Source organism: Falco naumanni, chromosome 4, assembly GCF_017639655.2.
Source record: "Falco naumanni isolate bFalNau1 chromosome 4, bFalNau1.pat, whole genome shotgun sequence".
Taxonomy (NCBI): Eukaryota; Metazoa; Chordata; class Aves; order Falconiformes; family Falconidae; genus Falco; species Falco naumanni.
Genome location: NC_054057.1, coordinates 90,204,090 through 90,218,366, shown reverse-complemented (window position 1 = coordinate 90,218,366; position 14,277 = coordinate 90,204,090). Strand labels below are relative to the sequence as shown.

At 42.9% G+C, this 14,277-nt stretch overlaps 1 protein-coding gene across 3 annotated transcripts in view; it reads left to right on the top strand.

Annotated features, from left to right (window-relative positions):
- Nucleotides 1-14,277, top strand: part of GRM7 (glutamate metabotropic receptor 7) — a 304,882-nt gene that overhangs the window by 97,320 nt on the left and 193,285 nt on the right. For all 3 annotated transcript variants that reach the window (XM_040593477.1, XM_040593476.1, XM_040593478.1), the window contains exon 2: nucleotides 5,803-6,019. In XM_040593477.1, the coding sequence (XP_040449411.1) occupies nucleotides 5,803-6,019 (217 nt within the window). The remainder of the gene's footprint in view (nucleotides 1-5,802; nucleotides 6,020-14,277) is intronic.

The following is a 14,277-nucleotide window of genomic DNA, read 5'->3' as shown; positions in this document are numbered from 1 at the left end:
ATGAGATGGGTTCAAGAGGCTTTATTGGAGTAGGGTGTTGAGTTGGATTTTTTTCTATTATCAGGAAATCATATCAATAAAACTTAATAGGAAGTTGAAAGTAAAAATGCAGCAAACTGTGAACTTAATATTACCCTGGTGGGAGCTCATTAATATCTCAATAGGTATGCTCATGCATTATCTTAATTGCACATGGTCCTTTGGGAAATTGCCTTTTCTGAAGTTTTTTGTCTACTGTCATTTGGTGAGCTGGGTTCAGGTGCACCATTTTATTAATCTTTTAATAAGTTACTGAGGAGATGTAGCCTAACTCAATCACATTCGCAATCGCATTGCAAGTAGCATAGCAGGAATAATTATTTTTACGATTGCACTGATTTGTGAGGTTCTTGGCCATGCCAGGGAATTTGCAGGCAGAATTAGGCAGAGGTGATGAGGGTGTGGGCAGCAAGCCCAGTGCTTCTGGCAGTTATTGCAGCTTCAGGGAGGGTTGGTTTGTCTTCTGGCACTGGGTCTCTTGCGTGTTTCCAGTTGAGACACTTGGCTGTTAGCAAGGAGCTTGCTGTTTTCTGTCATTTTGCTTGAAAAGAACGGTCAGTTGATCAGTGAGGAGGAGGGTACGGGATGAAGCGATAATACACAAAAAGTTTCAAATGAAGAACTGGAACAAGTTTGTGGTTTCAATTCCTTTGTACTCTGAGATACGTATTCCCAAACCTGAAGTTGGAAGATGTTTGATGTTACGAAGAGTGACTGGGGAGACCATCAGTGAGATGTGTTGATCCTTGGTGTGTTTTCTGCTGTTGCTTCTGGTGCAGCTGCTCACAAACGGGCCCTGCTTTTCAAGCAAGAGGCAACCAACAGTGATCCAGAGAGCGCTTTTCATTAACAGAAGAAAATGAAATAAATTAAGAACAATGCACAATGTTAAAAATAAATTAACATTAATTAATCACTGACTAATGCAGTGTTCCCAGTGTTAAATCACTCACTCTCACTGTAAGCAAAACATCAGCCAGGCAAATGGCACAGAAACCTCTGAGTGTGATGTTTGCCATAGTTCTGTAAACACGAAGGCTGCTTTCAGGAAAATCTGCCTCCCACGTCAGTGACCTGTTTACTCATCTGCCGGCAGCTGAGTGTCCTTCAGAAAGCTCCAGCTCCAGCCGAGACTCATCGGGGTGGTGAGGGCTCAGGCAGGATGCCTCTTCTGCAAATGCTGGCTGCTATGCAGCACGTGAAGAAGGACCACAGGCTTTTCTCACCCACAGCCTTGCTGTGTAACGGGCCGGGGCGGGTGTTCTTCTCTGTGCTTTATGGATCACAACTCTTCTGCCAAGACGTTATAGCCATTTGGAAAGCAGACTCTAATTCCCTAGAGCTTTTTGATGTTTCTTTCAGACATGTTTCAGAACAGAAAATAGGAAAAATGTGATGGGAGAGAAAGCTTGCTGCTTTAAACTAAAGTTTTGAATGTGGGGTATCAATGACAAATAGGAGATTTTACCAACATGAAAGAAAAACAGATCAGTTAAGAGACAAAAAATATTTATCTGATTAATTTTAAAAAAACAACAAAACACCAACCAACCTCCTCATTTAAAATATTATGTGCTGTGATTGTGACATGAAGTCATTGCAATGCTTGCTGGGTTTGTTGACATCCCAGTTCTTTCCAAGGCAGCAGGATGTGATGTCTCAGACTGGACCCTTGCAGGACCAAAGGGACAATGAGCATGGCTTAAGAAGAGGAGTGATGTGTTTAAAAACTTGTAAAAATGTGGAGAGCTATAGGGAAGGGGGGATGCAAATCGTTTTGTTTAGGTGCTGTCTATTTCGTGTGTAAGTTGGGTGAAGTGGATAAGCACCCAGGTTTTTGCGTGGTTAGAGCGTGCCACAGCCAGCCCTGTCAGATTGGTTACAAGCCTGAACCATATCAGCAGCTTTCAAACCCAAAACAGAAGGAAAACTGGCAGCAACTGGTACATCTGAGAGGAAATTTAGGGGGCTCACTACATAGCAGTAGGACTAAATTTAAGGTCATCTACTGCTCAGGCATCCGTGGTATTGTACTGCAGCCTGTTCTGTCTTTTGCTTATCCATCTTGTGTCTGTGTGCCAAGGGAAGACTTCCCATTATAGAGCTGATCATCAGCACCTTTTGGGGTGCTAAATGATGGTTTTACAAACCGATCAGGGTGGAGAAAAGTTGGTTATTAAACATCCAGTTATTTAACTGTGGTTTTATAGGGATAGCTTTATTAAAAGCTTTTTCTGCAACTTTGAATGTGAAATTCAGCCTGTGCACATCCAGCCGCCACTCGCCTGGCCCCTGGGGGCAGGAGGCTGGTTCGTGCGATGTGAGCCGGGAGGCAGGGGAGGCCTGGGCTGCTCTTGAGAAGCACCAGCGCATGCTTGAGAGAAGCTAAGGGGATGAATTTCATAATCAGAGAGAGTAATGAAATTATAGCTCTTCTTGTTCTCCCTGGACCCCTGCTCATCCTCCTTACGTGGGGAGACCATCTGCACCGTCCCTGGCAACGGTGACGTTGGGCCAGTTTGGGGTTGGGTCTTGATGAACTGGGTCAATCCATTTTTATTTTCAAGTGTACTTCAACGTTCACACGCCGAAGGTGCATGTCTGTGATCTTACCTGGTGAGCAGCCATCAGCACAGAGCAGCATCTTTTGGATGTTGGTCTGATGAGCACGAGCCCTGTGACGAGATCTTGGTGAGGAGAAGGTGCCTGGCCATTGAGGTTCGACTGGAGTTAACGTGGTGTTATGCTTGCCAAACTAAAGTCACTCTCAGTAAAAACAAGACAGTAATGCAGAGGAACATATGGTGTGAAGTACGGGAGCAAGGTTTCCAGCTGAGTCTGTGGGAGGTTTGTCCACATCCAATTGGATGTGAATGTTAAAAAAGGAAGAGAAGAAATGCTGAATTGTTAGATTTTAGCTGATGCAAACAGATGTTCAGTCTGGACATCTGGGATGCCGCCTGCCTGCACAGGGAGACGTGCGGGAAGGGAAAACGTCTTTTGTAGGTGTCTGCAATATGCTCTGACATACTGGACAAAGCTGAACTCTGATGGCTGCAGTCTATATTGTATCCATTTCAGGACTTTTCTCCCTGTATTCAGGCAAAAAACTTACAAAAATTCTATTCTTCATACATACAACTTTATGTTGCTTTTACGTATCATAAGAACTGTTGTTAAAAACCCCCAATATATGCCTTTTATGCGCCAAATGGTTGAAACAGCCCAAAGTGGTTAATATTTTCTGGACAGAGGAAAAAGACTGAAAACCCAAAAAGTCTGCTGAGTTATATAAGCCATGGAACAAATTCTGTAGAAGCTTTGCTTTTTGTAAAAGTGCAGAATATGCTCCTGGTTTTTAGTTTTAAAAGCAGTTGTTGGCAAGTTGGAATACAAACACTTGCCACAGATGGTAATTCATATTTCATCCTTTCTTTTATTTATAATTTAAAACCCCAGCACTCAGCTATCAGTACGGGTCTCTGTGTGTGGGACTGTATGTTGTGTACTGGATGCTTGTCTAATTAATTACGGGTAAACAGCACTTACAAAGTCAGCCTGGTAAACTGTTCCACTTAATATAATACCATCCAATGAATAGATGAATTAAGCTGATAAGCAGCTGAGTAAGCTCTGTTAACTGCTTTGTACAAATGAGAAGAGAGCAATCCTAAAATGTCACCCATCATTTATTACCACAGCAATTGTAGGCACACACAAATGAGGAATTTAAGTTATTTTTGATGGCCAGGGTGTCCAGCACTTTCTGTGCAACTGAAGTAGTTGGTGTTAGCTGAAAGTCATCCCTAAGGTAGATTAAAAATAAAGAACCCAGATAAATTGGTGTAATCAATCTATTTGTCTTTGAGAGTGGTCCCCAAGCTTTGTTGGCCCCTAGGCGAAATACTGAGCAAGTAAATCATGTACCAGCAGTCAACACCATGCTGTGTTCTTCCCGGCAGCTGCAATTTTAACTTTTTTAATTTTCTGTGACTGGAGCATTGGAAGATCTTGCTGGCAACATGCTGTCCACAAGCCACAGATCTAAAATAAATGTGCAAGGCTTTGCAGACGACTGCTGCCTTGCATTAAAAACCTAAAGCATCCCAGCTTTCAGCTTGATTAGCCACCTCAACGTTTGTAAAACCAGCGGACATGCAAAGGAGTGACACAACACATCCAAAGGCCGTGCCAAGTGACGGGGAGTTCAGCTCTCCAACATCCACAGTGACAGCCTGCTGAAAGTTTGTTTGTTTAGGTTTAATAATTCATAGCAAGCAAGGGTGGTACCACAGCTGGGACCTCCTGCAGCAAGCTCCCTGTGCGCAGGGGTCCCGCTGGTGCAGGGCTTCCAGCAAGGGCCCCGAGCTGTACTTCGCTCCAGGCTGATGCTGAATGATGCTAAACAGATCTTTAGTCACGTGCTATGGTTTGTTACAGTTTATAAAAAACTGGTAGATATTACCTTTACAAACAAGAACGTGTCCCAGCAAATGTTGGGGTATTTAATAATTTTAGATGGTTTGAGTAAGTTTGTTTATCTGCTGTGTCTTTGGCAGCAATTTTGCTTTACGGGTCTGCTTTCCTGCTGTGGTTATTGTAAATGTATATACAGATGTACAGATACAGTGTGTGTTCTGTGGGAACGCTGCGTTTGCTCTTACCTGCTACCGAGCTCTGTGGCAACCAAAGGTGCTGAGCCCTTTGCAGTGTTAAGCCTGGGGAAATACAGCGTGCATTCTTCTGAGAAGGCAGGAGAGCTCATAAATACTTGTAGGAATGCTGTGCAGTGACAGAATATGAGAATGCAGAAGAAGCTTGTACCGAGGCATGAAATACTGACCTTTCTGCAGTCTAGAAGTCTCAAATCATTATATATGATCATGTTTGTGTATATTGCAAATCCTTTTTTTCCTTCCTTGGCATCTCAAGTGAGAATTATGGCAGGTCCTTTAATTTAAGGAGCAGTCCCAGACTGTTACTCAAACAATTGCATAATGGCTTTGGGGATTAACATACTGTCAGCTTGATAACTGCTTAGGGACCTTTGTTATCAAGGAGAAAATAGCCTTGAACAACATTCTGGTGTCTCTGTTATTAAAAGCAACTGTCGGTCTCCTCTGCACTCTACCATGAGAAGGAAAAGTGATGGCTGGTTTGTCGTGGGCAGGCAGAGTTTTAGGACAGAGCTGAATCGTGACCACATTGTCTATGTGGGACAGAGATGTCCATGCTCAGCAATCTTTGACTGTTCCTCATAACAAAGAATAAAAAAAAATAAACATCCTTTTGTTTAAATCTGGAGTTGCAGTTTGATGTTTAAGAGCTTCTTCATCCTCCGAAAGCTGATGAAGGGTTCTTCTGCCCTTCAGCCAGCAACGACAGGTATGGATTTAAACTGGGTTGCATTCAGGATCCCAAATAACCTGATGCTAGTACAACCAGACCAATAAAAAGGAACATAGAGAGAAAATTTAGTTTCTGTGTGCTGTATTTGATTAAGATTGCTTGAAAGAAATTATGCATGAACATGTACACAGTTGTTTTCAATTGATTAATGATTTATTTTGTGTAACTTGTGGGTAATGACAAGATTTTTTTCTTTGACTTGTACATTGTTAAGGAGCATGCTGGAGAAATATAGATGGATACAATGAAGATGAACCGAGGCTCAGCTGAAACTAGCTGCTTTAGCTAACTGCTGCAAGAAGTGCAATGAGTATGTGAATGTGTGTATTTATCAGAAATTATTTTTTTCTACAGATCCCACAAATCAGTTATGCCTCAACTGCACCAGAGTTGAGTGATGACAGGCGCTATGATTTCTTCTCACGTGTGGTTCCTCCAGATTCCTTCCAAGCACAAGCAATGGTGGACATTGTGAAAGCTTTGGGATGGAATTATGTGTCCACTTTGGCATCTGAAGGGAATTATGGAGAAAAAGGAGTCGAGTCCTTCATGCAAATTTCCAGAGAGGCAGGTAGGCAATGTCCGTCCTCCCCCAGAAAATGCTATAGAAGTAATGAATGTTATTCTGTGCCAAATGTTGTTGTATTTTTCTAGAAGAAATATTTGATTCTAAAGTTGCTCCAGTTCTTTGCAATGCCTCTGTCATGGCTCCTAGGTACTCTCATTCCTAAATTGCTTATGAAGTTTCAAAGAGTTTGAAACCTTAGTGGTTTTCAATCATTTCTGTAGAAAATAGAAAACCCTGAGTCTTATCAGGCTCCTACTATTCCACTGGATGACATTATATTACGTTGACATGGGTAGAAGACAGATTTTAAAATGCTGAGCTTTTATCTCTCCACAGCTAGAAACTCTGTGAAGACTGCTTGTTACCAGATATTGACTTGTGTCATACTGTTGCTGTTCACCTTTCAGATCGCTGCCTGATGTGTATTGCTTTTCTTTAGCATTTCTCTTGACCAATTCACTCGAGAAAATTAATAACCTTTTACTTGAAGGCTCAGAGATTACTGGCCTGGGGTATGGAGGCAACAAACCCAGCGGTGTGGTGTGAGGCACATCAGACCTTTGGTGTAGATGCATCCCATTTTCCTTGTTACTGGTTTCATTTAGTGGTGTCCCAAGAAGGCCAAACTGTGTTGGACAATGTCACTTGCCAGCAAGACAGGGAAATACTGTCTCTTCACTGGGTCAGGCTTATGAGATTGAGTTGAATCTTCATGATTTTGTTGATGCAAATCTCCAATTCTATAGCTTGCTTTCCTGTCCTGTACAAAATATAGAGGAGACCCGTCTGGAAGGTGTGACTGCTGTGTCAGTGTGCTCATACCCTTATCCCTGCAACTTATTCCTCAGGGTAATAGCTCTACATTTCCCCAGAGGCACCAGAACACAGGAGCATGTCAGATGGCACCTCAGGGAATAGAAGTATAAATCTATGGCAAGCTGATTTGCGATCTAGAATCCTAAAGGTTTGGAAATTGAAATATTTGAAGTTGATTCCTGTGCTGGTAAGGAAAACCAAGCAGATGATGTCGTTAGTTATTGGTGATATGTGCAGGGCCCATCTCTGGCAGGCTTCGATGATACACATCCTGATGGGGCATCCGCCATCACTGCACAACAGGAAGTTCTGTTGTTGTTCCCCAAGTGAATTTGCAGGTCCCTCACCCTGTAGCTGCCCTGGTGTTGCATTAAATAACACCAGCATGACACCATCCACAGTTCACTTATTGAATTAAGTAAATCACCAGCCAGATTAGTGAGTGCGTGACAGGACTAGGAGGGGACAGGTGTTGCTCTGAAGCAGCCATTGGAGGCTTCCATCTCCTCGGCTGTTGGAAAGCTGGTTCCACAGCATATGCTCTGCTTTCACAAATGGCCTGTGCTGCCTGTGAGGTGGAGCGTCGGGTCGCTCCCAAACTGCTGTGGCGCAGCTGATGGATCGCTCTTGGCAGCGTCATCCATGGAGCCAGTGGAGAAGATGACTGCACTTAGAAGAAAGGGGCTTTAGAGAGGGGAATCCGGAATTGTTTCATTATGTTGATATCACAGAAGGAACCTATATTTGCATAAATTTGTCTGTTCATTTGAATGCATATTTATGTGGTATTAAAGATAATGGTTTTGGATTTAATACTGCTGGAAGTGACAAATGCCAGTGTTCATTATAATTTAAAATTGACTTTATTTGCAAATACACAGTGTTGCAAAATCATACCAGAAAAGTGTTCTATATGCCAAGGACAAACTCTAGCTGAATAATACTGTATAATTTTACAGACCTTCTGTAGAATTAAATTAATGATGGGAGCTGTTCATGTAGTCAACATGTAATTCAACGTCCTTCATAAAAATAAAGCATGAAGCCAAAAGAATACCCCGCTTAAAAGCAAGGTGATATAGGTCATGCCTACAAGATTAAAACACTAACAGGGATAGCACGTAAACTTCTTTCACATCCGCAGCCTGCCTTGCCTGGAAACTGGAATAATCCAATCCCCGGTGCTGCTGCCGATTCAGTACAGCTGCCTTTTCTTCCAAGGGCTGCGCCGAGGTTTTTTGTGTTACACAGATAAAGCTTAGGTGAAGTTCTGAGGGGATTTAAGACCTGTCAACAAGTTCCCTGGTTTTTAAAACCCTGGGAAATGTAAGTAGATCCCGTTGTCTAGCTACTTAATGGAGCAGTGCTGCTGGGAGATGCAGGTCCTGCCCTTGATCCCCTCCGGGGAAATGCCACCTTGTCCCCCTACCTCGGGGATCGGCCCTGGGAGCCTCCCCGGTGTGGATTTGTGGGGTCAGTGCAATGGGGTTTGCCCATGCTCCGGGGGAGATGGTGCTGAGGGTGAAGCGGTTTGGGTGTTACTTTCCTGGTACGTGATATGGCTGTGTCTCCTTGGGGACATTTTATGCAAAGCAAAGTATTAACCAGGCTGTCAGGTGATTGCTGTAATGCCAGGGTTTGGAAAGAGCCTCCTGAAGAAGCAATAAGCAGCAATAATTTTACTGACTCATGGCTGTGGTGTAGTTAATAGCTCCTTGATCTATCTAAAAACATTTCAGTGGGCAAGAGCCGTGTGTCTGAGCACATGAAGTGAGCAGTCCTCTAATGAGGAACTAAAAGGACGGGAGGTTTCACAAGACAGAGAAGTATTACTGCGATCAGTTGCACTTCAAGTATTAAATATATTTAAATAGGTCCAAATACAGGTGTCCTGACGGAGGTGTGTGATTGCGCAGTGTCTCTGGGACAGCCGTGCCATGCTGTGCCATGCTGGTGCAACCCCACAGGGATGGGGAGGAGGGGATGACGGGTACACTCGTGACGATCCTGTTGCTACCACGCGAGTAAATTAATGTGGTGCTTGGGGTGCCAGTCAAAACTCATGCTAACTAGAAAACTTATGCCAGAAGCAACAGAAATGGAACAGCAGAGAGAGGAAGTTTTTCCTTAGTGGGACCGTGGGTTTACCTCTTCTTCCCAACTTGGAGCGCATGCTCGGCATACCCTGCAGGGACGTTGGGGACGGAGGACAGGAGAGGGGTAAGGTGCGTTTTACCTCATTTTCCAGTGAGCTAAAGCATGTGATGCTCATCTGGAGGAGCAGTGCTGTGCTTAAAGCGTTGTCCATTAAATTTTGGTGTCGAGGCTTTGGTCTGCCCCAGGGTTTGGGTGCTGTGCGCATTGCCATGGCTGCCTGCTCAAAGCAGGCATCAGAACCCAGCAAGGCTGCAGCCAGCCTTTGGGGAGCAGCAGGGCTGTGCGGGCAGGCTTGCTACAGCCCTGCTCCCAAGCCCAGGAGCCCAGCGTGCAAGTAAATACAGAAACAAGGTGGTGGCCTGGGAAGCTCTGTAGCCTGGTGCAGGTGAGGGAATGCAATAGGTGCATATAAAGCTCCCAGGTATTTTTAGCCCTGGCTTCTTCGTGCTGCCTAGGCTGTGACAAGATGATGCAGCGCTGGCTGCAGTTTGCTGTTTGAGGGCTTTCCTGGCTGTAGGGATTGCTGAGCTGACATGAATCCTGCCCCCCCCCAACCCCCTTTTAATGAACAGAAGGACAGTCGGGAGAGGTGGCAGAGCAGAGGTCTTCGTGTTGGTTCTCTGCTACGTGGTCCCTTAGGACTGTGCACATCTGCCAGGAGCAGGAACAGCCCCAGAGTAGACGTAATTAGTCAAAGTTTGAGGCACGCTGGCAATAAGTCATTATTAGGACTAAGACAATTGCCTTGTATCTCATAATCAGTGTATTTTGGCAGAACGGAATATTTAGTCTATAGGTACCAGCGCGCCTGCTCTCTTTGGCCTCGATCTGTAGCACACGAATTATGCTAAACTCAGTGTTTTATCCAAACTTGTTTCTGATTGAGCCAAGATCTTAGGAATTGTGAGGATGAGTAGAAAGTGCTGTCTCCGCTTAGTTTTCAAATATGCTTTAGTATATAAAGACTTTGCTTGATCCTTTGAGTTAATAATTCTTCACAAAGTGACTTTTATTATGAGCACTTCAAGCGGGTTTGAATATGTCATTGTGGCAGGAGATGAAGATTTGAAACATGCTCTGCAGTCTGTGGGATTAATAAATTAGGGGAATGGTCTAATTATGGAAAATCTAAAGGACAATTTCAGATTATTAATGAAACTACTGAATACTTGAATTTCAAAGATTAATTCATCTTTGATTTTTTTTAAAGATTAATCTGTACCAGAAGGTTAATTGCTATCTGTAGGAAATACATATATTGAAGTCGTTAGCAAAAGACCACTTGAATGCCTCCTAACAGATAAATGAAAGCTCTAGTATGCATTTATTCATCTTTTTCTCTCCGAAAAAATTACCCGTTTTCACAGATGAGTACACCGGCTGCTTTGCTTGTGGAGACTTTGATGCTCACTCCGCAGGCTGCAGCAGAAATGCTGTAGGGAAGGGGACGCCTGGATCTGCAGACCCATACATCTGCTGCCTCTGCCTCTTTCTTCTACTTTTCCATAGCTCCCTTGTCCAACTTAATCTTAGAAATAAGTATTTTGTCTCAGCAAGGCTGATTTTGAGCACAGCTCTGCTTGCTTGCACAAACAAGACCTGTTGTATTGCACAGAGCAGCGTGGCAGTAACAGGATCTTAATCTACAAAGTAAGAATTAGTTTAGATGGTGATGTTCACAACCCTTGGAAGGACTGGAGAAGAAAAAATTCTGGAAAAGCATGCCGCCTTTCTCTGTGTACTAAAGTCATGATCAAAATGGATTAAAGCTCTTGTACCAGGGTGCTCATACGATTATATACACTGAAGTTTCTTCTGAAGACTTCACATTGCAGTGTCATATTTGTTAAAAGGCTGTCGTCACCTTGACAGAACAAAAAAGCAGAATAAACTTTAATCCACTTTAACATAGGAAGCACAACACTTGCGACAGTCTCTTTATCTTCTTTTCTCCTTTCTTGCTGAAGACTTTTTTGAAGTATTCCGTTTTTTAATTCTTCTGTCTCCGTGATCCTCGAGTGCTGTGCAGACATCTGTTACGTAAGGTTGGGAACATCTGCATGCAGCAGGGATGGCCTGGATGCGCATGCTGCAGGAGCTGAATTTGCTCAGAAACAGAAGAAACATCAAAACCCCTTCTTTGTCGGAGCAAACAACAGACCCTTGAAATTTTGCATCCTTCTCCTTACCCTCATAAGCATGTCTTTTTCCCAGCAGGAATACTGAACTTACTATCCCTCAATATAAACTTGATTCTCTTTAAGTTTGCTTTTCCCAGCTTATATTTGCTAGCAAAAACCATATGTGTACACACACGTATGTACTTGTAGGAGACATGTTGCCCTTGTGTCTAACAAGTGTCACTCCACTGAAATGGGATGAACTGCTTTATCTGCATGAAATGGTATTGTCTCTTAATGCATTGCTTTCTTTACAAATTAGGTACGTACAATTAAGTACCTTCTACAGAAATAATTTTCTGTGGGTTTGTTATCTGTAGCAAAGACCATTTTGAACCCCTTTAACCATCTGAATGTGAGGACGTGACGGCTTTTCCTAAAGTCTTGATATTTGTTTTCTCCACTGAGTTGTGTTTCTAAAAAGATCTGAATCTTTTGCTTTGGGTTTCTGGTGATCTGAATCATCTCGTGATACTTCCTGTGAAATCCTCAGCGTGGTGTATGATAATATGATGCTCTAATTCAGCACTTGTCTTCTGTGGAGGCTGACACTGTTAAAAGCCAAGAGCTGCTATATCATCCCTCAGTGATTCACGCAGCACTCTGGTAGGCTCCCTAGGTTTGTTCAACTGCCTGCTGTGATCCTGAATCTGCATTTTTGTAACAGAACTTAATTTTTATGCTGTCTGTTGGGAATTCCATTAACACAAATTAGGGCTGGATAACATGAGAGAGTTAAATCATTGCTGCGAGGGAGTTGTACAACTGTGTTTTAAGAAGGGAGAGGAGGCTATTCTGTCTGTGTATCTCAAATAGAGTACTGATTCCTATTGCCAAGTACAAAATCCTGATTATTTTTTTTGTCTTACATTCTGATGCTAATGAAACATCTCTTCCTTTTTTTTTTTTTTTTTCTTCCCCTTGATCCATTAAAGCCCTACTGAGTGGGTTTAGAATACTCATTATAAGGAGCAGTCACTTTACAACATAACTCAAGGTTAAAAGAAAGCCAAGAATGGGAAAGGAAGGTGAAAAAAGTTGGTGACATCGCTGTGATGCACTGTGGTGGGTAGAGGTTGCATTGGCTGGTTAATAAGTAACAAATACTTATGATTTATTAGTGGAGCTTTGCACAGCACGCTGGCAATGGGTGTTACCACACAGCATCCAATGACGCCCAAACCTTATGATCTATGATTTCTATTCTTTGTGGCAGCTAACAGAACCCCCCTTCTAACAGAGTCACTGTTCAAATATTCATTTCAATGAGTCATTGTTTTGGAAGAAGATGGGCAAAGGTGTCGTGCTGTCCACAGTGATAACTTTATTTAGCTGAAGGAATTGTGTTTCGCAAACCGTGTTCCTTGGCTCTCCCTCTGCCAAGGGGCAGAAAGCTTCTGCAGCATTTCAGTGAGAGCAAGCAGCTGAGCTTACGTGTTGACAAATAGGTCTATAAATATGTTTTTGAAGTGCAGACCAAAAGCCAACCTAAGAAAACCAGACGTTGTCGGAACAGTGTTTAGCATGTATCTCTGCTCCCGGGAGGGTCACCGCCCCCAGTGCCTTGATGGAGTTTGAGGGTATAGAGCATGGTTTGAGGCTCGTGGAGTTTTCCTGGTGAATTGCTGGTCCTGCAGACCACTGCTTTGGTGCTTTTCTGCATGGTGGGTGGCTCAGCGTCTGCCGGAAGGGATGGAGGTCTCTGGGGGGATGGAGAGGCAGCAGTGCAGGGCTGTTGCTTTGTCTTTGGTTGTGTTAAATAATTATACTTGCTAATGGGATGGCCTTTATTCAGTTACTTGAGAGCCTGTTCTCTGGATCAAATATAGCAGAAATAAATATATAAACCCCTAATGAAATAAAATAATTTATATCTGAGCACTTCAAGTGGTTTCCATTTTTAATTCTATTTTCCTCAAATATTGATGCATCTGTCCTTGTAGTGTCCAGTGATGTTATGTTAAATAACAATATTATGAAATCTGTTCTTTACCTTGCTGTTCTGTCAAATAACGAATGTTTCCCCATTTCAGAAAAGTCAAAGAAAAATGCTTTCTAAAGTTGTACTAACTTGCTTTCTGCAGTCTGTCAGGTTTAATAGGATTTTCTTTTAATTGTAGCTGGTCTAGTTAGTAGAAGATGCACTGGACTTGATCCTCGGGGTGTTTTGGATTACATTTAGGGCTTAACAGTATACTTCTGATGGTGAAAAAGAAAAAGCAAAGCATGTCTTTGCAAAGACAATCTGTTACTCTGTATGCATGGTCTATGCTGCTGTGGCTTTTTTAAAATAACTGGTGAGAAAGGATGTCATTTAGAGGAGTGAATGGCTGATGTCCTGAAGGTGGTGTCTGGACTTCTGACACCCCTGTGCTACTGGGTAAAACTGCTTTGGTGCTTGGCTTAGATGTTGAGAAACCCCCTAGGCACCTGCCTTTATTTTTAGGTTATCCAAACACTGAGTGCAATCTCTCTCTCTTTAGCAAGGCATGTTCCTACCTAAGACATAACAGATGTCCTAAGTTAGTTGGCTCTGTTCCCTGTGCAGTAACAAAGACTGATGAGATCTGAGTTGCCTTTTTGAAACATCTATTTCTCCCTCTGGACTACACAGGGAGCATAAGCATGTCATTAAAGAATATGAATTTAAGGAAAAAAATAAAATCCCAGAATTGGTATGTATGTGATACATGCATTTTCTGATCTTTTGTCATCACTGGAAGATGAATAACTGGTGTAGATTTATAGGGTTCTTATGATGTCATTTAGCAACGCAGCAGAGCTGACGGGCATTAGGAGCACGTGGTTCGGATACGTACCCGATCGCCGGGCAGCACCAGAAGCCTGTCTGCCCAAATAGTGTTATAACTTTGTGATGGAACTAGCAGGGGCCCGAATAAATCCTCCTGCTCAAATAGACTCATGAAAAATCAATAAAATAGAGTTTGGGGAGAAGGAAAGAGGTAACAATAACAACATTATGATTACCTTTGTGTCTGCTTATGTGAAATCTGAGACCAGTTCCATGCTGATACATGCAGAAACTTGCACTCTATCCTCCTGAATGATCTCACAACCAGTTTCTTGGCGAAGTATTATTGGATAGCT